Source organism: Mya arenaria, chromosome 13 (genome assembly GCF_026914265.1).
Source record: "Mya arenaria isolate MELC-2E11 chromosome 13, ASM2691426v1".
NCBI classification, from domain to species: Eukaryota; Metazoa; Mollusca; class Bivalvia; order Myida; family Myidae; genus Mya; species Mya arenaria.
In genome coordinates, this window is record NC_069134.1 from 25,620,833 (window position 1) to 25,648,081 (window position 27,249).

At 34.4% G+C, this 27,249-nt stretch overlaps 1 protein-coding gene across 1 annotated transcript in view; it reads right to left on the reverse strand.

Annotated features, from left to right (window-relative positions):
• Positions 1-6,455: 6,455 nt before the first annotated feature.
• Positions 6,456-27,249, reverse strand: part of LOC128214256 (dopamine beta-hydroxylase-like) — a 68,918-nt gene continuing 48,124 nt past the window's right edge. Inside the window, exons 3-10 of the mRNA XM_052920631.1 lie at positions 13,491-13,629; positions 12,674-12,787; positions 10,581-10,757; positions 9,736-9,771; positions 9,393-9,538; positions 8,597-8,840; positions 8,278-8,374; positions 6,456-7,640 (exon numbers count right to left, since the gene is read on the reverse strand). Coding sequence (XP_052776591.1) covers positions 7,100-7,640; positions 8,278-8,374; positions 8,597-8,840; positions 9,393-9,538; positions 9,736-9,771; positions 10,581-10,757; positions 12,674-12,787; positions 13,491-13,629 — 1,494 coding nt within the window. The 3' untranslated portion in view covers positions 6,456-7,099. The remainder of the gene's footprint in view (positions 7,641-8,277; positions 8,375-8,596; positions 8,841-9,392; positions 9,539-9,735; positions 9,772-10,580; positions 10,758-12,673; positions 12,788-13,490; positions 13,630-27,249) is intronic.

The following is a 27,249-nucleotide window of genomic DNA, read 5'->3' on the forward strand; positions in this document are numbered from 1 at the left end:
GACTATGACTTTAAACAAACGGTATTTTAAGACACTACCGGAAAATCCCAACGAGGGTATCGGTCATGTTAGGATGTGTGCAGACATGACATTAACCAGGTAAGGTTCAGAGGATCGAACCTGCTACCCCTTGATTGTAAGGCAAGCGCACAACCACTATACTCTCCGCATTAGATTACTGCCTTTTCATTCCACTTAACTGAAAGTGTTCCATCTGGTAAAAAGGAGGTGTCTTTATACAAACTGCAATTTTCTCTATTCTTTCACACTGGCGAAAATATCTCCTTTTTAGAAAGCGTTACTACCCTTATAGCAATAAAAAATAATTTTCAAACGTAAATATGAAAAGCTACAATCTGATCTTTTGTCAGCAATTTTGCATCACTGATTTCCAGACATTCACACAAAAATTGGATCATTCAAAGACAAACATAAAGCAGTTGTCGAAACCGGTAATCCGTGAGAGTGCAGCTTAAGTACACTTACATGGAAAAATAATTAAGTCAACATATTAATATTACATTTTTTTTATTCTAAATTAATGTCAAAATGAATTTCGGAAAAGTTAACTGATCTTGCAGGCTGAGGATATTTTTGAAAGGCCAATTGAGGTTTTATATTCAGGTATTTTAACAAAACGAACGTTTTATACTTTGCTCTTTGTACTGCTAAACCAAAGTCACATGCGCTCTGGCAGGTAATTGAGCCCTAGGGCAGTGATTACGAACAGTCTCAAGTCTGAATTTAGTCTCAAGAATCATTATGGCAAACCTTCATTTCATTGTAACTTTCCTTCTATCAGAGCATTGATGGTAAAATTTGCTCAAATGTATTACTGTTTTAATGTTTTACGAGTATTTACATTCTTTTTCTGTAAAAGGAAAAGAATACATATGATTTTTTGTTCCTTTAAAAAAATGTTTTTCAGAGTCTGAGTCTGAGTCTAGAATTGGACATGAGGCTGTTTGTAATGCACCCGAAACTTCTTAAGCTTAACAGGCTTAAGTAGCTTATTTCAATAAGCCAAATTACATACTTATATTGAATTTTGATGAATGGAAACTCGTTGATTCCGATTATCATGAAGTTAAATCCTATCTAAGTATAAAATCTCTTAAAGAAGTTAACATTACGCAATTTATTGAAATCCAAAAATAGCGAGCTTAGCTTAATCCTGTTTTAAGGGACTTAAATCAGGACAGGGCAGGACATCTTATTGAGAACTGAGTGAGCTACGACAAGAGGTATAAATGTAAATGTATCCACACACCCCTTATTTTTTATGTGAAATATCTTTGATGTTATTATTTGTTAAACATATTTGAATATTAAAAAAGATATGATTACTTTTCATATGAAAGTCATTCATAAGTTTTTTCAACCAAAATTAGATATTAAAATAGATATTAAAAAGATGCACTCGCATCAGGTGTCAAACCTGTGTAAAATTAGTCTCGTGGGAACACTATAACATATTCAAAGTTGGCAGAGGTTTAAGAATTTGATATGCTTGTTTTATCATTTTGGAACATTTGCTAAACATTGCATTGATATTTGTAAACATTCATATTATTATACAATGTGATCCTTCTTGTTGATATGTTTAACGATAAGACAAAAGGTTAATTAGAAATGCTTCAAAAACATTGGAATATGAAAATACTCTGGTAAGAACAGAGTGCGTACTTTAAGCTTTCATAGATATGCATTATAAATTATGTTAAACTGCATATACATTGGGAATTGTCAGGTAATCTGTGAAAGAAACATCAGTATGGACATTGATATAATGTTATATCGGATTACGAACTTCATTGATATTTTCTTATTTTGATCAGTACATTTTTACCGATCATACCTTTATAGCAAATCAACATGAAGCCTCTTAGCCACATGCACATTTTGTTGAGGCCAATTGCATTGCTAAGGAACCATTTCTCTGACTACAGTTTTATTTTGTTTAAAATCGTGTTCAAATTCAATTTTGTTTCTTGATTTAAAAAAAAAATCAAACAGCAACTAACAGACATTCATTTATTTTGTATATGAAATCATAAAATAAGTCAATTTTCAAAGGCGTTACAAGCACATTTCAGCATAGTTGTCAGCCTCTCACCCAAGAAGTTGTGGGCTCGATCCCAATTAGGGGTGCTTTTTCGTGGCGTCTCAAAAAGGACAAAGTACTGGTTTCTGCCAAGGAAAGGGACTGGAGACTGAATTTATAAGGTCAGAACTTTAAAACGTGAACGAGACCCTATCTTATTACACACTGTTGTCAGTCAGGAATATAACTGGAAACGTTCTTAAACTGTTGAAATATATCATGAAATTGTAATTTGTGTTTGTTTTTAATTTTAAATTTGTTTTAACGCAACAATCATACAGTCTTTGTAATTCATTTAAGAAATATAGTAAAGTCCTAGAAGCTGGGCTTGGACCTCACTTGTGAAGAAGGCGGAGAAACACCTACTACGTGATGTAAGGGACACGCCAACCTACCAGCCCATTAAGACTACCGCACTGCAAAAGCTCGCTAACTCGATCAAAGCACTCGCAAAATCGGCCAAAACTCGCAAAAAAAACAAACGTTTTCCGGTTGGATCCGGTACTGACTGGACTTAAGCGCCAACGCATGATACGTGTTAAACCAGAACCGCCAAACTACCACATGTTTATATGTACCCATGCCAGCACTCTGGAAAATCGTTGACTCATTTAAAACACACATAAAATTGAACAAAAAAAATCTCTAAATCGACACAAAACTTTTAAGGGCTAGGTCTGGTATTCGGGGTTGTATGTGAAACACCCACCTTCCATCCAATATAGGTCAACAATTTTGGAAAACTTGTCAACTATTTTACATCGATTTGCTCAAAATTTCTTTTTGATTTTATTGATGATATTTTGATCATTAAAATGTTTGTAACACTTTATTAGACTTCAGTGCTGTTAACACTCATTTATGCTATTTTTGATGAGAAATATAACAATTATTTTCTTATAATTATAGTGATTTAGGACAAGCATTTTAACCAATAAGGTGTGTTTTTCTTATGACGCCCACGGCCGCCTGTCCCATCGGACGTATGTATTACACATGCTATGACTCGAACAAGACGAGGTCCAAAACCCTTTTGAAATATGAGCACGACTATTCGTCGGCGTCGGCGTCCGGTTAAAGTTTAAGGGCAAGTTGCAATTTTCACTTATAACTCCAATTGCCTTTATTCAAATTGATTTTGACATTAGCAATAGTTTTAAACTTTAACTGCATCGTATTTTTGAAAAGTTTTTTGCATAAGGTACTCGGAATTGTATTCCTCCGTCTGCAGATATAGCTGGGATCCATAATCATTGAAGTACTTGGGGTTTACCTATTTGTTAATTAGTATTTGTTTTATTATCTACGTTCTTCAAGTTAATGCATACTTCGATCAGACGTACCTTTTACGTTTTAACTTTATTCATGATTGCTGGGATAAGAGTAATGTTTGTGCACGTACAATGGTTTAAACCCCCAGTAAATTTACATTTTACTGACAGTTCCAAGGCGGTACCGTGATATACATACCTATTTTTTTTTTAAGTATATAATTTTATGCACTGTGTTGTTTTTGGATATCTGTGCTGTTGTTCCATGTTTCTTGTTTGTAATGTTTTGTTTTAGTTTTCTGTGTTTTTGGCGTTTACCCTGTGCCATGAAACGGGGTTAATGCTTAAACTTTGGGCTACTGAGCTTGTTTCTGTAGTTTAAAGTATAGATTTAACACTTGAAAATACAAATATTTATTTTGATTAATAATTTGACCTAAGAAACATTTGAATACATTAAAATTGAAGTCTTACAAATTAACCGTTTTAGTTTTGTCTTTGAATGAGCCAATGTTTGTGTAAATGTTGAATAGCAGCGATGCAAGACATCTTGTCAGATTACAGTTTTGAATATTTACGTTCGAAGGCTTTTAAGGCTAAAAGCGTATGAAACGCTATAGCAAAAAAAGAAAATTTCGGCAGTTTCCCAAACATTTGAGATATGTTATATTGTGAGTTATAATATATAACTGAACTAGAGTCATTGATTTCAAGATTTTAAAGCATTTTTATGAAATCAGTTAGCTACTACAACTCAAGATTCTCTTCGAAATAAAATGTTAAAAACAGTATCATGTATTTTATAATTATATTCCATTGTTTTAAAATAATAATCAACTCGTGAAATAAATAACAACATATCATACCACATGCTATTTTGTGAATGATTTCTTTTGCAACATACAACAAATCAGCTACGTTTTAAAAAATATTATTTATGGCGAAAGCGCCGTGTAAATTTGGTTGTGGAAGCCGCATCTATTTAGTTTCTTTGCTAAAACATATAAGCCGATTGTATATCGGAAAAGCTTATTTTAGTTCATGCATTATAAATCGCTCCCTGAAAATGTCTCTGTTTAGTTTTGTTCTTTAAAACTGTGTTAATTGCCTGGAATTTATTTCTTTTAATCGTACTCTAATTATACCAGTGACTGTCATTTAAATGATTGGATCCAAGAAATGTCATTTATTACCGAAGGCAGCCGAACAATCCGTTGACTGTTCTGAAGTTCGTGTGAACTTTTATTTAACACTGTTAAAAACTGTTTATCAATAAATATTTAAACATCTGAAATATTTTAATCTATATATATATATCAATTACTTAAGCAATCAGTTTAGCTTCATTTTGTAGACAAAACGTGACGCATTAATAATCTCATTCTTCAACGTTTCCAGAAAAAAAGAAGCTTATACTGCACACTTTTTACTGCATGTTGTTCATGATTTCATTGTACAAAACAATTACGTTATCCCCTTGAGAGTGAAATCGTACACTTGCATTGTGCCACTTAAGCACTCGTGTATAATCTATAAACTTTGGGTTGTGGGTGCCGTTTTTATTACTGGTTGCATAGTTTATGTTTATCCAGCATATAAAGCTTTAAGTTCAATATAACTCGGCTATGCTAGTTCTCAAATTTTGTATCCTAATCTTTATGTTCCGAACAAAAATATTTAAAGGGGAAAGGGGGTGTTAAAATTTATTTCTGCATTAAAGAGCACTCTACGCGGGATGTCAAGTATCTAGCTGTGATAAACCATGAATTTAATTTGTTCAAGATCTAAATATTTTAACTGAACAAAACACAACAGATGTTTATTAAGACTTTTAAGTTCATCGCCTAAACACATTGCATGATCTTGTATATTTCAACGCTGGATTGACATTTTGTCGACAAAATACTTAATAGAAAACATTGAAACTTGATGTTTTGTTTATAGGCTCTCGGACATGTACCGCAACTCCTTATTCAAGCTGATATTTGCCAAATGAAACAGCTGCCGAAACTCATCGCCACTGCGAACACCTTGGGTGCCTTTTAATATTGGATAGCAGGCCACCACAAAAAAAGCTTTATACGGGATTTTATCGGCAATTTCCTTTTTTACCTGCATTCTGCACGCGTCACAACGACCTTGTACACATTTTTCATACGCGACTTTGCTCCTGAGCGCTCATATTATTTAAATATATTCGTCAATAGCATTACAATGGTTTAGCTTATTTGGTAATTTAAATGAAAAGGTGCTTAAAATAAACATGAAGGAAGTGAGGCGGTAGGTGAAATATATTTGAAGCGAGAAAGTAAGTTAAATTGTGGCAAGTCGGTGGACTAGTGGTTACGAACTTGACCATCAAGGGGCAGCAAGTTCGATCCTCTGCTCAGGACATTAGAATGAAAACGTCTTCAGTTATATCAGTAGAATGGTGCGACCTATCATGGTAAATATCATGCCTGCATACATCCAAACAAGACTCTTGCTGGGATAGTCCTAGTGGTGTCCTTTTATTTTAGTTATTTTCTTTAAATGTTACAGTTACTCTAAATGTAGTATCCATTGTATGATGGCTATAATTTTATTTTCAGAAAAAAATAATCGTTCTGTGGTTTTGGCATTCCCTAACGTATGTGAAGCCTTCTATAGATAAAAGGTTAGCTTTTTACACATTTTAGAAATTTATTTACGATATAACTATATAACTATATAATATTTTATGAACGTTTTAATGTGCTAACAAATAGGTCGCGGAACCAATAAACATCAGTGCTGCCCATGCAATACTTTTTCGCTCCTAATATATTTTATTTCAAAATAAATTACCGGGCGTATGAATTATATTGGGTATTAAGTTGACGGACAAACATACCCTCGTTAATAACTATGTTCCGCATACGAGTTGTTTGGCATTGATCCATGTGACATGCAGGATCTTGTTCATATTTAAGGCTAAGTGCCATGCTCGTCCCTTTTAATTTGAGATTGAAATGCTTGTTTTAATGATTATCCCAGTGTCAAAATAGTGATAAAAGCGTTTATTGATATTAATACATTGTAGTTCAAAACAAAAACAGACGTGTACGTTAAACAAATTGTATTTCATGAAAAAATGCAACACATATATCAAAACAGATTTTTAAGAATTCGATCAGTAGCTAAACTGATCAATGTCATATTCCTGATATCAAACAATTATGTTTCTTATCGGGTTGTCTAATGAAAAAAGAGTTCTATGGCCGATTCAAATGAATCCAATGCATAGTATGCCCAATGCGTCAGCAATACTGAATAGTGGATACACAATATCCAATGCAAACAACAATACAACAGCGTCCAGTGACGCCATACCAATTTAATTATATCCGCCTATAAGGATATTCGGATAACACGCTCCTTATTGTGTTATTTATAGTTGATAATTAAATATAACGTAGCAATTTACGATTATAACAGAATATTTTTTTCCAATCACAGGTACATAAAAATATGCATAGTGCAATGTAAATCCATTAGTTTCTACCATATTTCTTTACCCATTTTATCATTAATATTTTCACAAATCCTTTCAGTTGTGACTTAATCTTCAATTGGTATAGCTTTAATATAGGTACGTATTCTGTAAACATTATCACACCGGCATTAAGCATCTAAACCCGGAACAAACCGAGTGTTTGACACACTTCAAGGTTTTTCTGTTTAAACACAAACGCTTTATGTTCACTCAATAAATAAGTTGAAGCACTACAAATGATAATAAAATGCTCATTTTATTAACTTCATTAAGTGAATTAACTCCATTCGAACGAGAGCATTCCTGCAAGATTGGAAATAAACTCTTAGCACTTGGTGTTCGTGAGAACATCCACTCGCCAAGATCTCCCTGAAGGCAAGGGTTAGCTAGAAAATCACGTGACTCAGCAATGCATTTTTCAGTGCATACGCCATCGTGTAAGTAGTTCCCACAGGTTTCATTTGACAAAAGTTCCCGAAGAAATAATCCTGATTTGGACAGAAACTGCCTCCAGTTGCAGCCGTCGTAGATGCCTTTAAACTTATCTAGTTTTCTTTTGCATCTCTGAATCCCTTTCCAAGCAATACAAATTGTGTTTTGAAATTTCTGCACCGGGAAGTAGGTTATAAAACCGTAGCACATTTCGTCGTTTGTTCCTGCACCGTATGACGCGGAAGTGTTTCTATTCGAAGTGTAATTGCACTTGGTAACTATTTCATCGCCAGGCATGACCTTGATGGGAGGATTGTAACTGAAACGAAAAGCAGAATGAAAAACATATAATTTACATGTTATATTGTGCTCAAGAATGTGATTTATAAGTACGGTTAATTTCAAATCCTAACAAGAGACAAGTTCAATGGAAATCATATAAAAGATCATCTGTCTTTGCAAGAAACAAATTCAAAGTTTTGTAACTGCCTTAGTGGTGCGCTGTCGAGAAAAATCTTTAACATTGACCACAGTTCAAAAACCGTTTAAGATATTCACATATAATGCAATATAAAATGAACACGCGCGCGTGTGTCAATGCCCAGCTTCCCAGCTGGAAAAGAACAGTATTCGATCGTTGGCGTTTGCTCCATGGCTCTCCTGTCTAAATACACAACGATCAATGCCTAACAAACACTCATAAAGCATCAATGGTGAGCAATGGGCCAGAATATCATGAAACAACAGGACATTATTGGTGATACTATTGAGGGTCTACGGATAGATGTATTTGTAGTCTAAGTATGTACGCTACATCATCAAGGTATTGTAACAACGTTCTATTGTAGAGTGACATTTACGATAGCACAAGGAAGGTGATATTTACGATCATCAGCGAACAATTAAACATCAAGGTTTGTAACCTCTCTATTCTGAGTGGATGTATTAGTGCTTACTGATAAAAGGTGGGTCTGTCGTAATGGTATTCATCATCGTTGGAGAGATCGAATACCTTTGAACCATTGCGGTAAACTGTAATACTTTGACCGACACCTGAAAAAAAATATTCACGAAAACAACTTAGTAACAATTTTATATCTAATGACATTTTGCCTGGTTTGTTATTCAGTAACATGAAATAGAGCACCAATTGAAAACGATAGTTGTATTGGGTTAAAGGAATTTAGGCATACTTTTAGTTTAAGCACTTAAAGAGTTTCGCATTTATAACTTAGAATTGTTTGCAACTTAACAGCTAAATAAAGTAAGCCTTACCTAAATAATGCATATGATTTGCTGCTCTTGTTATATAAATGGGCTCTTTGAACATTTCCGAAGTACATTGGGAAGGGCATGTGTGTTCAAATGTCACTCCTCGTGAATATGGTGGGATATCGAGATATTCTTGTCCTACAACAAACATGGAAGCATCATGCGCGCGCAGCTTTGTCGTGTAGTAAATGGCCATTCCTGATTGGTCGGTTTCCCCTGTAAGTTCTTCTGGATTGTTGTAATGAATCTGTAACAATAAAGACGAGTTTTTATTGGCAAATAACCTAAGAATAATACTAACTTATAATCACCCCAAGTGTACGATTAATATTTTTCCGGTTGTGAGAACAACTATTAGCTGTTATAAATTAATCTCGAAATCGTTTGTTATAAGACAATACTGGCGTCATTTCTGAGATGCCGAGAAAACGTGCCCTTGGTAGGGCTCGAAACAATGATCACTATATGACGTCCTTACACATTGAAAACCACCGCGTTTACCTACACTCATTAAACGCTTCTTGGCATTGAACTTAAGGAATCGCTAAGTTAAGAAAGATGTGAAGACCGTTTATATGCGCCTGGTTTTAAATATTTGACAAAAATCACATTGTTATAAGATAGACGAACGAATAACAATATTTATAAGTTTAATTATAAAATTATGGCTTTTATCATGACTAGGTAATAAATACGAAAAAATCTAAATATGTATAGAACAATGGTGTTTTAAATTTTAAATCCGTTTTAAAATAGCATGCTCCCGAATACTATATAAAGGAAACCATCCAACATTTACCTGAAGCGCTGCTATTCTTGTGCCCTTTCTGCCAATCCTGAAGCCGGCGTCACCTTTGAAACAGTCTCCTTGGTGACCATACGTCCATGTTCCAAGTAGCTGCTGACAGTGACGGTCCGGTGTCATCTCACAACGATACACCATGCCTGGAAAACATGAGTCGTACAATGTAAAATAAGGTGTTTGACCTCTGACCACTGACTGTGAAAAAATGTTAAAAATATTATAAATACCACATTTAACTGTTATTTACAGAATACTAATTTTTCCTTACTTTTGACATTCTGATTTAGACTTTAAAACATGTGACGCTTTTGAATCTTTCAAGAATATCATACAATACCTTTTCTTTTATTTATTTCCGTCATGTCAATGTCCTCTGAAACAAGAGGAAAATAGTTTAAACAGTAGTGGCCTAAAACAATAAAAACAAGCAAAAAGGTAATGGGATTGTGAAATGGTTTATTCTGCTAACATGAGAAGGGGTTCTGATGGTGTCGTTTTAAATGATGGTGGTCCCATGCACGATACTGGTAAATAATGTAATGCCGATTCTGTTGTTGTTTTTTCAACAGCACGTTTATCAAGCGTTGGACTAACTTTTTAGTATTCAGCGCGAAATGCTAATCGAATTTCTCTTCACTAGCCAGAGTGCATATACGAGCTTCTTAATAACTGACTTAATAAAACCAGTTAATGACCATATGGACATTTTGTTGATATTTTAGTTATTGCATAAAAATAAAGTGATTGCAAGAGTATGATTAAAATTGTCCAGTGACCCGATTGTTGGACGAATGAGCCTTAACAAAAAGACATGTTATATATATATATATATAAGTTACCTATAAACAATATGTATTTCCTTTAAACACATTATTACTTATTCATTGAAAATCATTGCCATATAAATAGGCCCCCAAAATACCCCTGGATAAGATTGACCATCGCGAATAGATTTGACGTCCGCTACACATTTACCTAGTGGCAAATATTTGGGCATATGGAAGTAGCAATAGTGAATAAGTATGTCGTTTCCTACTTTTGATGTAAGGGAAACATCATGGAACTTCCTCGTAAAGTTAATCTTCACAACATTATGTGATGGCCTATATTAACGTTGCCAACAGACGGGGATGAGGCAAATAGAGGAGGCAACTGCATATGATGTATCCAGACAAGACTTACCTGGGAATGTACATCCCCACAGAATCATATGGTGAACTATATTGACGTTGTCAACAGACGGGGTAGTGGCAACTAAATGATGGTCCCCAGCTGGAAAATCTACCAGCATGCAATGGTACGTCGTTTCTTCCGTAGGAACACTCGTCATGGGGAAGTTAATATTCATTTTCTGAATATCTGAATATGAAATATAAATATATATATGAATAGTTATCTATATAGAGAATAATTATTCAGTTCAATGTAAGGTCGTATATAATTTCACCGAGTGACCACCAAAAGATTCATTTTACGAGTGGCGTAGCCACAAGTAAAATATGTACTTTTTATGTTCACGGGGTGAAGTATATTGCTATCTTACACTGAAGCATTTTTTTTTCTTTTTATAATATGCCTATAATAATATGAAATGAAATTCAATTAAAGATTTTTACAATAGGGCGCCAAACTGTATGTGAACGTAACGTTATTTCGGAAATGACATTGTTGAAGTTGTGTCTTAGCCCTGTGTGCGCTGCTGTTTGATTTACGAGTGGGGGCGGGATATAATTTTAAAATTTAAGTTGTGTTTTATCTAAAATGTTATCTCACATAATTACTGCAGTTCAAATTCAGTAATTTATGATGATGTTATTTATCTTAATGAAATAAGAACGCATTCATTCATTTCAAATTGAAATCATATTACGATAATGTTCAAAATATGTATCGCCAAATCATATTGTCATAAATCCTACATATGATAAGCCACATATGCATTTGATTAGAAATTTAACCGGGTTATCTTGAAGCATATCTCTGATACTAATACAGCGTTATATTAACTAAAAAAATCATCGTTTCTCAGTGGAATTACGTATACAAATTGTAATTTATATGAGTAAACGATTGCTTATCTTTTAGGAAAATGTTATTTACATGAATTTCCTGAACTCGTTTTGCTGAATAATATGTTTAAAGATTAAGCCCATCCCAGATATTTGATTTTCTTGCATGATTCTTAGCGTTAGAAGTTAGATATATTTCTTGTCTACTTTAATAATACAATGAAAAAAACAGGGGAAATCTCAGTAGTGGAACACTCAAAAACAATCTCTGTTTAGGGGTACAAGGCACGGACCCAAACGGCGATGAACTATAAACAGAAACATATTAACATCACATACACAAATACAAACAAACTTAAACCACATACTCAATTACAAACCATAACCTCGTCAAAATTGCTTTACCATAAATGATGGGTTTACCGCCTTGGAAGAATATTTTATAGGAAAACATACGTTCATAATCTGTTATTCTGTGCCGTTGTTTTCAATTAAGTCGGAGAATCTGAACACTACATGTGTAAAAAAAATGAATCATGTTAGTCCAATTTTCTGTGATTTTACTTTACTATGGGATAGTCCCATCATTTGTTGATAAAGCTATTTCGAAAGATAGGTTGTATGTTAACGGTGTTTGTACGTTTGTGTCTTTCGTTCAGTGTCGTAAATGCCCTTATATTATTCCGTTACACAAGGTTTATGATTTATTTTTGATTGCTGAACTTATCCCTGTTATGTCATTTGCATTTAAGGATTAATCGCATTTTTTCTTGCGTTGTATGGACGTATTAGGGCATAGCATAAACGCAAAGAACAAGGCCATCAATACTATTACTTGCATTTTAAATAATTAAGGTTTAGTGCTTATGTTAAAAAAAACACTAAATTCTGTAATTAAGTCGTTGTTCTTCCATGAATGTAACCGTCAGTATATGTTTGTATGAAAGGACAGCTGATATTTGTTACGTCGTATCTCATCATTGGTTCAATGACGTCTCGCTATCCAATCGGAGTGCAGTTAACAATTACTTCCTAACTCCGTGCGTGATGTACAATACCAACGGCAAGTTTTATCTTTACGAAGGACAAGGCGGATATAATATTATCACATGTTGACCGATATATGCAAAATCAAGGCAATTATGTGTAGCTTTATGTGTATGTCCTTTCACATGATTGGTGGGTGGGACGCACGAGAAACATAAGGCAACAATAGAACATCAATGTAGAAGTGTCTACAAATTTTCAACCGGTCATAAATCATACCTTTTTGGTCAAGCGCTGTGCATCGTGTGTTTGCCTGTTGACAGTCTAGTGAGGTTCCAGGGAAGGCTTTGTTATATGCATCACAATTAGGGGAGCCCCGTGGTTCACATATACCTAAATGACAGCAAATCAATTAAAGATCAAGTAAATAAACTATATTCATCGCAATGAGCCTATAAAACTAATTGTTCAAAAGTATGTAAAAGTATACAAAATAATTTAGCTGAAATTGCCTTTAACACCGTACTCAGTGTGAAGATGACAACAGAAAAGAGTCATATAATTGTATTTTATATTCCTGATCATACAAAAGGCAGCTAGAATAACGAGGTCAATAAAATGTTTATGACAAATATTGGTCAATTATATGTTTTATTTAGATATTTTTTAATACAACATCATTGAAACCGCGATATGTCATTGATAAACTAATCGGTTACTAAACAAAAACGACAACAAAACAATGCAACTAGAATGACACACAAAGAAGCCCAAATTTTAATCAAAATCGCTTATGGCGAAACCAATTTTTAACTACATCTATCCATGAACAGTAGAAATAGTAGCCGCATATACACGGTCAGTGATAACTAAACGCGCATACAGCGAGTACCAATTACCGTTTTCCCATCAGGAGTCATTTACAATATACTCAGTCAGTGATACGTTTTATGGCGATTACGTATTACCGTATTTCTATCTATGAAGAGCAACAACAGTTACACCCGAGTAAATGAGTTATTTTGTGAAAAGCACCGTGAAAAGAAAAAAAAGAAACAAAAAGAGAAACAAATATGAGGTAAAACGAAACATTTACCTGGATTAGTGATGCCTAAAGCAGTCGGGGCTTGTTGCCCGACCCCGGGGCGCCACGTGCAGTTAGGGTCTCCTAGCTCCTCGCCGTTCGTCCGTCCGTCCGAGTCCGAATCTTTGCGACACAGCTCCTCTGTCCATAACTGTAACGGTATTGAAATATCTGTGAATGTTTAACTCATCAAAGAACGGTTTCATTGAGAAAAGATTGATTTCCAGGTGTTCGAAAGACCTGAAATAGTTCAGGGTTCGCAGGAAAGTATTTTCGAATGCGCCTTGATTCGACACCTCAACGAAATGCGGAACAAAACCAATAATAATAACAAGAAGAATGAATAAAGTTTATGATTTTATTTTTTATTAGCATTACCGAAATCGTATATTGTCACAAACATGATATAATTATATGAAATGTTTTATTGCCGAACGTTTATATTCATTCATTGGTTATCTCTGACAGATACAGCTTCCATGACCTAGCTTTTTTTCTGACATATTCCATTATCTAAGAATCTGGCAACATGATATAAAACAGCCCATTTTTTACTTCCCCATTCATAATATGGCATCTGTTAATACATGCCAAGTGAATGTATACTTACTATAATGAGGTTTACATAATAAACGGAGTTTTAGAAATAATTGACTTTAATTTTTAGATCTAACGAAGTTGGCCACCCATTTTGTCCAAAGTGAATAGGGGTTAAAGATCATTTTATTGCTGTTTGTTCTACTTATATATTCATTAAACATAGTTAATGCATGTGTATATTGTTATAAAAGTAAGGAAATATAGAGAAATAATAGAGGATATTCGGTAATTGTAATTGATTTATATATTCTATCTAAAATTAAGTAAATAATGTGTATCTGGTCTATCTTTTTCGATTAATGAATTTCATTTAAAATACGTAAATTGTATGTCAGCAGCCAATTGTATAAACGTGGATAAGTCTTTATTTGTTGATTTATGTATTCTAGCAAGAAAAACCTATTTGTTTGTACTGTATTGGACCAAATTATACATATATTTATACATTACGACATAACAATATAGTGTTGTAATATATGCTATTCTGCGTTTTAATTTTGACATACTCGTTTTGATAATTGATTTCGATTTTGTTTAGAAATAGAACTTTCTCTTATGGACACCTTTGATTTGGTCCGTTCACTTAGTGTTTGCCCTACATTGTCAGCCAATCAGGGGCGCTGGATTTTTAACATGTTTCCTTTTTTATTTGTGCAGAATCGTTATTTATTTCTAAAGACGACTTTCCAGGATTAAATAAATTTGCTATAACTGCGCATGCGCATATATACATTCATACCGTTTGCAAAGGCGCTATTTCAGTGTCAATGCTGATTTAAATGACGTCACAATATCTTGCTTTGATTAACAGGTCTTTTTTAACAGGCGCACGGCTCAATTTTAAAGAGATGCAATTTTGGAGGGGCAAACACCAAGTCGGTTAAAATGTATTGAGTATTCTTTTCATGAACAAGAAACAACGGTCGCTTCGCTGCGCTCCGCTTCCTTAGGTTACTTATTCGCGATGAAATTCCACAATAAACTCTAACCTTTACATAGAATAAGGATACGGAGTCCTACCGATGGGCACGTACAATAGCTGACATTGTTAAGAGATTAAGCATTTCATTCGGTAACAACGTGGAATTTTACAGCCATATTTTATACAGGCTTCTATCATCATCATAAAATATAATCAAACATAAGTTTAAAATACTAAAAATATATAATGATATTTATAGCGATACAAAATAAAATCTGTTTTTATTACAGTTATACAACAAGTTATGTGAATATCATCTCTTTTTTCCGGACTGTGTCATGTGGTTGCCATAGTTCAAAAGTTTCTCAATATTTATCAAACAGTTTAACTGACGACGTGAGACGACCAAAGATTATTTGCGATATCCTGTATAAATATACACGGTCATAGTATAACCCTGCAGAATATTTCCTCATTAACTTACAATGCACCTTTTTATTACTGGTACTTGTGTTGTCTGGAGAAAGCCAATGTTGCCTTTGATATTCTGAGAAGGCAGTGCAAGTACGAGTTTTGATATGTATGTCTATCAAATCTGTAAATATGACTGTAAATATGATTTATTGCACTGTGGTTTAAATATCTAAACAACTGTTGTCAATTCACAATATTGCCTTGATATTCTGAGAAAGAAATTCCGTCTTTACGAGTTTTGATATGTATGTCAATCAAACTGTAAATTTAGTTTATTTAAGAAGACTAATTTCACCATTGATAGTGATGGACAATTTCATGTTTTTTAAACACGTTATAGTTTTATTGGCCACTTCACATTTGGTCAGGTGATGCCCATTTGGAGTTTACACAATTATGATCAATGCATTTTAATATCACTGGGCTTGTTCCTATGTTACACCGACCAAAGCGTGTTGTAATGCCACAATATTGCTTTTGAACTTCTGAGATCTATGTTTTACGAAGAATAATATGTATTTCAATTAAACCAGTTAATATGATTAATAGAAGTACACTTATTACACCATTGATAGTGACGGACAATTTCTTGTCATTAATACACGTACTGTGTCTTGGCATGGTTTGAATGGTCAAATCACATTTGGCCCCGTGATGCCCACTCGGTGTCTATGCAATTACGACCAAGGCACTTTGATATCATAGAGCTTGTTTTTAAGCAACGCCGATCAAAGCTCCAGAATTTTTTTCTCCCTGCTCAGATAAGTAGATCCAAAAATTTAACCATGCTAGAATATAAGTATCTTCCATGGCCGAGAGTGTAACCCTGCGCGAGGGTCGGGATGAAACTATCTTACACGAACGGCTTTGGTAGATGCTTTTTCTCCCAACTCAGTTAAACAAAATTAATTAAAAATGCATTTTTTGCTGGAACTATTTTGTGCTTAGTGAAAATAATTGCGTATGGATATGCGCTAGCACGTGGTTGTCATGGATACGCGCGCAGGGATCCAGTTAATGTTTATAGTCAAATCGGTCTTTTTAAATAGTTCTAAAGGAAGCATTATTTCTTGAATGGTGCGTGAAAACTGTTTTATGGTGACATTTGAAGCGAGAAATAATTAATTAGCGTTCTGAATATTACCATAAGACAAGATTTCCTTGATGCTACTGACGACAGTCTTCAACAAGGGAGGCTATTATAATGTGGTGACCGTTAAAAAGGAGTTCCATACGGGCATTTTATCTTCGCCCGTGGGCAAGGTAAGAATATCTAGCATGGTTAAATTATTGGATCTACTTATCTGAGGTGGGAGAAATTCTTATCTTGCCCACGGGCAAAGATAAAACAAGTACCTGTTTAAATGGTCATTACATTGTAATTACCTCCCTTATTGAAGACTGTCGTCTGTAGCATCATAGAAAGCTTGTCTTGTGGCAATATTTGGAATGCTAATTAATTGTTTCTCGTTTCAAATGTCATTATAAAATGTTTTCACACACCTTTCAAGAAATAATGCTTTACTCTCTATAGAACTATTTAAAGACCGACTTGATTATTAACATAATCTGAATCACTACGCGCATATCCATGACAACCATGAGTTATCAAAAACCCATACGCATTTATTTTCACTACGCACAACATAGTTCCAGCAAAAAAATAGATTTTTACTAAATGTTTGTTTAGCTGAGGTGGGAGAAAAAGCATCTACCATAGCCGCTCGAGTTAGATAGGTGGTAACCTCGTTTCCTCAAAACACCCTACGCTCGGGTCCGGGTGACCCTATCTTACACCTTCGGCCATGGAAGATACTTATAATGTTGATTTGCATGAAAAACGTTTAAAATTGTTTTACGTAAGAAGATTTTGCACACACCTAGTAAAAAGATTTGTATCACATATAAGATATCTGATTAATTGCAAAAAATAAATAACAGCTTAACACTATATATACTTATGTTCCCGTAACTATGTTTGAAAAGTTGACATCAAAACAAAAAATATAAAAGAAGCAAAGACATTAATCTCGGATCTACATAACGAACATAACTGTTTTGATAAAAGCAAAAATATTTTGAATGGACGGTTTTCTGTATTTGGACAAGCATAGTCAACTGAGTGAATTTCAACCCATAGCCTGGGGTTGGGTTCTTTCATTATGTTTGGAATTTAGACATAATTGGGTTTCTGTATTATAAAGGAATGAATAGAAATGGCGGACATACGTCAACATTTCCGTTAATCCAAACATGTACCATATAAACCCTATTAGAATTTGCATATGTTTTGCACATCAGCTCTACACTATCTGTATTTACTGCATGTTGATTATGTTAATATTATCGTCAATTGCACTTTGCTCATCTTGAACAGTGGTTTCTGATCCGTGTGAGTGGGGTAATAAAACACATTCCAGCTGATTATCGTAAACCTTGGAGATAAAACAGCTTTTTGAAAGTGAAAATCTAGTTGTTATCGGATGATAGAAATGACAAAACCTGACGTAAAAGCAAAATAGTGAAAACACCTTGTGATGGAGTGCACCATACTAGGCCAATAGTTCATTTCAATAAATAAAAAAGTGAACTGCGAACTGTTACACTAAACTTGCCAAAAAAACTTTGGTCTGGTTAAGTACAGCCACAAATAAACCCAAAATCAATGTAGTATTTCGTCTAAACAAAAATGAATGATGATGGTATAACGCCACGGAACATTGTCTGCTGAATTGTAGTAAACAACTTAGCATACCACGTGTCAAATTCAATGCATTCAAGTGCAACTGCCCTGATTGACATATATGATTGCAAGACAACCTGACGTTGTGTGGTATAACCTCAACTAACGTGGTATGCTCGTAGTACCTGACCTAGCAAGGCGTAAACTGATCTGCATGGTATAACCTAACTCTGCGTGGTGTAACCTGACCTTCTCTATTCGATGCAAAGATGAAAGCACATTTAGAAATGATAACATGCAACAGCAATACATACGCAATACAATATTCTATAGTTAGCAGCTCATATCGGTAGCAAATTATGTGTTTAGAACACAAGAGGTCAGAAGGTTGTTCTGAGATGAAAACGTTACTCCAACAAGAATAAAAAACAGATATGATTTTTATCCAACACGCGGCAGACGATTAGATATATAATGATATGAACATTTATGATAAAAGAAAGATCCTCGTTTTCTTTTTAAAAAAAATCATATTTAATAGACGTCCCTGGCCGTTCATATTGGATTTCTGTCAAACGGCGTATCTTGAAAAGCATTATTATATTGACTTGAAGTGACTTCAGGGATGTGGCAAACATATTTCATTTGTGTGTTTTTATGTGTTAGTGTAATATGGAAACGATACTTAAAAGTGGCCAATGGCTTTTATGTTGCATGCTATATATACAAGTAATCGTGAATTATTTAACAAACATATATAGAAGCAGCATTATCATAATTCCTAGTCATGTAATGCCATAAACTTAAACTCCAAGAGGAAAACTACTAACTAGGCCAAAAGGTATGTAAACTGCTTATAGGGGCTTTGGAATATTCATAACTTTTTTATCTAAGCTGCTTACTTGGCCTATAATTCAGAACTTTGTTAAAGTAAACAACGTTGTTGATGTCATCGTTGTTGACTTTCAAATCGAATCTGCTCAACTTTCATGGACACATTTGTGATCAGCACTAATTCAAGCAATGTACATGACAACTGTTTCAGACGTTAGTGTTTTTATTTCGATGAGCGTCTGATGAAATATCTTCTATTTTAGAGAGGTCAATCATTCGTTCAGAGTGATTAACTTCAACGAAGTTCCAAACAATCGGCCAATTATATCTCATTTTTGTGCACACAAAACGCACCTGCATCAGGCGATAAACCGGTTGAGAAGAAGCCATTACAAATAAGCTTTGTATAGATAATTATACAAAAGACACGCTTTTTAATGATATATAATTATTATATCAAAACACGATGAAAACCTTTTTTATTGAAATATAAACCTTTATTTTAAAATACCACTCTAGTTTCATAGCATGTTTCGATTGCAGAATAGCAATAAAACACATTGTCTCGGGATATGCCTAAAAACTAGTTAAATTTTTAAAGGATCTGTAAAAAGTATATGAGATAATCAAGCCCTAAACATAACCTTCTAATTATTTCTTGAGTATTAAACGTTTTGAAACATCGTTGTAGTGTGAATGAGTTTATGTTGTTTAGAAATTGTTCACACTTTTCGTGGTCTTTAAGGAAAAGACGTTTTATTGTTTCAATCGACAATTTGAGGTGCGATAGTTTCCACATACAGCCTAGTTATCAATCACGTTTATTCTAACACCTGCAATGACTTTATTGTTCAAAGGGAAATGTTTCATGTGCAGGTTATCTCGAATGAAAACACCGGGAAATTGTCTGGACGCAAACTCGAATTTCATGGCATGCTTTGATAGCAGTTTAAAGGTGAAGGAATGTGATCGTGTGATATGATCCTCAACGTACTAAACGCTTGATAAATAACACACATTGCCACTCCACATTTAGTGTAAATACTCGCTGAATAAAACCATGTTAGGCTATTTGGCTTGTCCCTTGTTTGTTCCTGCAGCTTCTGAGTTTTTGATAGTATGCACGGGCGTGTTGAGCAAGTTGTATACTTGTATACCATAATTTAGCCTTTAACAAATATTAGTAATTTGCTGAGCCAAGCTCAACAAATCACTGGTGTTCATTATGGTTTTGGGGTCTGTTGTTTTAATTGATGTTTTACAAATCAGAAATAGACGCATGTATTAAGTAAGTATTCACTATTTGACCTTAATGTACAACAATGAAATCAAAAATTGAAAAGAAGTGCTCAAATAAGAGCGCGAATAATTGGATTTGGACTATTGTGACAGTTCAAGGGCCAACTCTGGAGTAAAATGTGCGATATGGTTGTTGATCGAGCTCAATCGAGATGGTATAGCAATAAATATGATCAGGTTTGGTAAGGATTGAAATACAAATGAAATAGAAAGAGAGCGGTAATGAAAGTGCGACGCCACCGACCACAACGACGGGCAGTATAAAGAACCAATGCATACCGATATCATTAAGTATGCATATGTATTTGTTTACTATGCAAAAACTGACATTTATTGGTAAACATAAATATTTTAGGATGAACTTTACGGATTACCATGAAGAATATTTTGTGGTCTAAGAGCGCGCAAACCATTTATGGCTAAGTGTGATAGAAAAACAACACCATTTTATGACTTTTGCACAAGATTCAACCAGACCGATTTTTATCGAATTTGTTTTATTTGTATGATATTTTATACATTTTTTATGTATATGAAATATTTAATTAAGGATCTTCTGTTTTTAAGCAACGTCTTAACTACATGCGAATATGTTGAGAAAAAATTCTAATGATACTGAAAATGATAATTATTAAAATAAACATTTTTATATGCTGTTTTGGGAAAGACAATATTGAACACAAATTGTATTAACCCAAACATCGAATATGTGTTTTCAGTTATTTTTGACATTTTAACAACCCGGAAGTAACGGCATCCAAATGAGAATGATAGAAAACAGCTTTGGTTGTTAATCGAAACTTACCGTGAATTCAATTCTTCTTAACTCATTGAAAATATAGATATACTTTCACTTTTCTATAAAAATAAACCCCGTTAAGGTAAGCCGACGTTAGGATAGAAAAAAGACAATGATATTATTTTAGGTGTGACATTATTAATTTAAAATTGGAACTGTATCACTTTAGATAAGTTTATCTAATAACTGGAATGAGATGAAAAGAAAACAAATGTTTGTTTTAATTTAAGATTGCAGTGGGTTTTACCGAATGAACCAATTGTTCTCTATCGCTTATTTGAAAGTTGGATCTTTAAAACATGTGAAAACCCCAATAAAAAAGGTTAACGATTATCGTTAAACCATGCACGCCTCACATCGTCCCGAACTCAAATGCACATCACGCATCGCCCAAAACTCCTCAATCATTTTTATCTCGCACATGTCGAATGATAAGATAATTTCAGACAAACATATTAGGCCAAATAAAAATAGGTGCGTTTCAGGTAACACTGCCAAAAATAGGGTAGGTAGGTCGGAATATTTTTTTATTTTTTTTTTATATATTTTTTTTTGATATATTGATTTCAGTAACTGTTCACCCACACTGTAACAAAAATAAAAGTCATCAATTTTCAGGTTTATCAGCAGTTTTTAAACATCTTCCATGCTTCAAAGGAAACATGCTTTATTTATCTGGTTAAATACTTTGACAATAATGGTTGGATTTCAACTAAGTTATGGTACACCACTCTGCTATTATTAAAGACTTTCCAGGAATGGTTTTACTTTTCTTTATGCACCCTTTTGCTTTCAATCACCCTCTGTAGTATGCTAAACTTCCTGTAACATAATTACATGGAGAGTGGGGCAGAAAATTTACCATATAAGCCATCAGCCAAGGAAACCTCATTGCTGGGGGTTCAGGTTTAAAGAACAAGTAACATGCAGGTTTTATTGCCAAAATTGCACTTAAGGCTGACATATCAATCCGAAAGTCAGTATCTGACACATTTGTATCTGACAAGAAAATATAGTTCAAGAATTGAAATATACCTGCCACACAAGCACAAACTACCCGTAATTCACCTTAGAGTTCGGACACTCTAAAAATTCAGACATCCATTATTATTTTCAAGAATAATTTATTTACGTACCTAATTTTCAGACACCCAAAGGACATCGATTATAACTTTTACAGTTACTAAGTCTCACAGACAAAGATAATAGATCTTTATCCTTACAATGTATTTGTCTGGCTTAATTACCTTACCGTATACTGCACCAGTCACTTGTAACCACCACGCCCCCCTGCCCCCCCCCCCCCCCCCAAGGTTCGGTGAATAGCTGGGACTTTGGACTTTCAGTCTAGCCAACCCGGGTAAAATCCCCGTCCTGCGGGGAAGAACTGTTGGTATAACCCCGACCAAATGCCCCCGCACCCCAGAGACTCTATATAAGGCCCAATCTCCGCTAATTTGGCGCTATGACAAAACCACCGCAGTCACCCGGCCATACGGGGTCAACTGGAAAGTAATAACACGGCCCTTTTCCCATGTATACCCCGGACCTTGGGGGCGTGGTTACAATTGACTGGTGCATAACATCACTGTGACAAGTTAATTAGTAACTACTCATCCTAAACGATTGATTGCCTGTTGAAAAGGAATTGTGTTATGTTTAATTGAGGATTAAAGAAACAACAAGGGCAATCAAGGGATTAAGAAAACACAGACATGACATGTTTGTAAAACGATCCGCCAATAAACTTTGAAACTTGTACCACACTTTTAATATAGACTTTATGAAGCAATAATCGTACAGTAATACTCATTGAAATATCAATAGAACAATAAAAGTCAACACATTCAATGATACAGGTAACTATTTAATGTGATGAATTAAAGTTAGATATGCAATACTTAAGTTACAATCGAAAACAACACCCAGACACATTAATCCTGCATAACAATATCCACGCTCTCCATGAGATCCTCGTGGGTCTACTGTGAGTTATGTGACGTCACACAGTGTGACTGTTTGATCTGAAGCCGATAAAAGCAAGGGCAGTAATGTCAGGTGCGTCCATGCTTCCCGGTTCATTGTTTTGAGTGGAAAACGTCCTCGATTCGGTGAGTATTGCCACTGTTTTCTATATGTTTCAACGATAATTTTTAGAAACGACCTTGTGCACCGAATGAAGAGTAATTGCTAGTTTACGAAGACGCTTGTTTTAAATCAAAATAATGTTTGTATTAAAATATCTCGTGAAAACAATGCACGTTCTTACTAGGCTTCCCGACTCATTCAATGCATTTTTTGCTTCAAAACAACTATTTAATACCGTTCTCTTGCGTACAAACCCCGCCCGATGCTTTGTTTTGGACAATAAAAGTATTGCTATTGTTTTCCGAATGCAGACAGCCAATTTTAGGGTTAAATCGGCTCATTTACGAAAATGCTTGCTGGTTCATTCTGTACATTTTTAGAACCTAGGTTCATCCCAAATCTGGAAGATCTATGGCTCATTAAAATAACGAATAAAAGGTGTCGATTTTTTTTAAATTTGAGTATATGTACTAAAGAACGTCTAAGACGGTTAATTTTGTACAGGCAGTGTGTGTATACCACATGATAGTTTACGTCATATATGCTACGTCGAAGGGCAACATTTTGCTTAAAATGAAGACTTAAATCGAAGGTAACTTTTCAATCACTACACCATTTCAAATGAAAAAAAGGGCAGTCTATGCCACCTAAGGAGCCACACCTTTGTTGTAGTACCGGAGTTTGATAAAGTGATTAGTTTCAACAAACACTTCGACAAACCTGTTTCCAAAATAATGTCAGACGGCCGTATTGTGAACAGTTTTGTTGAATTGTTTGAAGAAACTAAACTCTCAATCAAACACTGGTAAACGACCGAAGGAGGGCTCCGCGAGCGGCGTACACTGCGCTATATTTCATTTAAAATGGTGAAGGATTAGGAAAGTTATCTTTGTTTAAAGTCTTCATTCGAAGCAAAATTTAGTTTTCGGACGTAGCGTTTATGATGTTTTTTTATCACGTGGTATACACACACTGACAGGGCTCTCTACTTAAAGTAGAACTGCCATTATTGTTGGAGGTTATATAGCGAGTCGAGACACGGTTATGTCTTAACAAAAATCAGTTTAATCAACTAATGTGTAACATACAACATTTAAGACCTTAAATTGTTGACTGTTTCCTGCAGGTTGTCTCCCTTTTTATTTCGATTGCCAAAGTAAGCATATAGCACACTCTTTAAGGTTAACTCGTTGTTCCTTTTCATTGCTTTTCCTTAAAAGGTAGTTTTAAATAATCCACAATTTTACCTTACATTATTACATAAGCAATTTTATAGGGGCTGTACTTCGTATGATGAAATAGCGAAAAAAGAGAAAATTGTCGAAACCTGACATTAACCTAGTATCGATTTGTACAAACTATTGGTATTTACTAACTGAAGTATCACATAGTTCAAAATTGGTTTGTTCTTCGCAGTTTATTCGTATATTTTTTTCAATTAAAAAAAATACTACACCTGTATGTCTACCTAGTGGAATTCATTCCCGTAATGCGTGATCGATGTCATCACGTGATATTACCAAGTAAGGTATATAGCTTAAATATTCCAACCGTTTAGGGTAAGCCTTCGCAGCACAGTGGATACCACACTGGACTGCAATTTTGGCGACACCGGTTCCAACCCGGTCTACGACTCGATTATTTTTAGATTTTTTTCTACAATTTCTTTAAATAATTGTCCTGAATTTCTCTACAGAAAAAACAACACTTTTTTGGTGCCAATCTGGTGTATAGTCCCTTTATTATATAAAGAACCTCTATTTTTATTTTACCATCAAGTATGCAGAGTTCAATTATTATGTCTTTTATATAGACTATATTTAAGCGTCTTGTTTTTTATCTTATTTATTTGAATATTTAACAAAATTATTTTTTGTGAAAAACAAAAACAAAACAAAAACAAAAGTACGGTAATTCGGCTAAATACAGCGTGCCATGATCTTCCAGATTCGGGATGAACCTAGATTCTAAAAATGTACAGAATTAACCAGCAAGCATTTTCGTAAATGAGCCGATTTAACTCCAAATTTCGCTGTCTGCATTCAGAAAACAATAGCACTACTTTTATTGTCCAAAACAAAGCATCGGGCGGGGTTTGTACGCAAGAGAACGGTATTAAATAGTTGTTTTGAAGCAAAAAAAGCATTGAATGAGTCGGGAAGCCTAGTAAGAACGTGCATTGTTTTCACGAGATACTTTAATACAGACATTATTTTGATCTAAAACAAGCATCTTCGTAAACTAGCAATTACTCTTCATTCGGTGCACAAGGTCGTTTCTAAAAATTATCGTTGAAACATATAGAAAACAGTGGCAATACTCACCGAATCGAGGACGTTTTCCACTCAAAACAATGAACCGGGAAGCATGGACGCACCTGACATTATTGCCCTTGAAAAGGTGTTTATTCATTTCTATGCATGTATTAAATGGTGTTGAATGGGATTTTTAATTAACTTGATGAAGGAACACTTATAGGCGTTATAACTATTGATAACTACGGATAAATTAATAAGTGGTAAAATGCAGACATGAAGAAAAAAGGCAGGTTTAACATACATGTAGATAAAATGTAAAAATGGTTATTTTCTATGAATTCGAACAGCGAAAAAAATAATGATTTTTAGGTGTCCGAACTCTATTGTGAAATACGGGGTAAATACAATAAGAAATCCAACTCTAATATTGTCAACCTTTCGTATTTATTTCGTAACAAATGCGTTTCGTACCCAAATCACTTTTTTTTCAGGGAAAAAATAGGTTAGGGTCGGCTGGAAAAAATAGGGTCGGTCGGGTAACCTGAAACAGACCTATTTTTTATTTGGCCTTATAAATATGCAGCGACTAGTGTTTTGTTTTAAGCCTCTATTTACTGACACGTTCATTGAACGGTACTGCTCACATTGTATTTGCATGGCACCCTGAAAAAGTTTTTTGTGGTTTGTTTGCCAAGTTAAATCGTCCCGACTCTGAATTTGGTCATATTTGGTTTCAAAATAATGTTTCCGTCCTGTTCGCAAACAAACGTGTTTTCTTAATTGTGGCCTGAGTGATTTCAGTATAAATTGTATTTAGAAATTTAAATCTTTAAACACAGTGTTTAAAGGAACCAGATGATACAACTGCAAAAGAAGAAATGGTCAAAAACTATAATGAAATTGATATAGTTGTGAACAAAGCATTTAATCTTAATTACTGATGTATCACATCGCTTACGACACATGTATCTTGCGAAGTTTGTTTTCAAAAATTCAGCATTTAGATACTGCAAGTTATATGTACAACTCGAGTGAATCCACGTGAATCGAATATGACAATCTGGATCACAACTACTACTGGCCCTTTTATATTAAATCACTTAAAAGACACAGTATTTCATAATAAATGTCATTTTATTGACGCACTAGTTTTTATGACGTCATTTCAACATCTCGCAATGGTACTTGTAATGATATATGAAGTCAGTTGAATACGGCAATATTGCACCGGAGTGAAATAATGGCTATCGAAGTTTGCGAAATGAATTGCCTGAGAATGTATGATGGGTATATAATTAATTGTATGATTTGTTTGTTTTTATACGTCTAAAATATAATATAATGATGTAATATTGGTGTATTAATTATTACATAATACTTTTGCTTTGGCTCAATCAACACATATATGGTGGTTCCCGAAGTTCCACGCCATACTTTTTAATGTTAAGGCATAAAACACTACGCATTTTTTGTGAACTAAGTAAACTTGAATGTTGCATTCCGCTCCGACCTTCTAAAACAATTGCTTGTTTTTGTCAGAATCGGCTCCAGCTGTGCAAATGTTCTTTGATAACACAACAAACAGAAGGAAACTGAACGTTTCGTAACTGTTGTAAGCTAATAATGCATGTGTAAGTTATCTCAAGGATTGAAAGACGCGGATATGTTTAATGAGGCAATTTGGATAACTATTTTTCAATTTGCATATGCTTTGATTGCATTGAAACTCTGTGGCCATGGTTCGCTTGCAGTTATTTTCCTTTTGCTTATTTTCAAAAGATGAAGGACGTTGTAGCAAAATGATCTGCCATTAT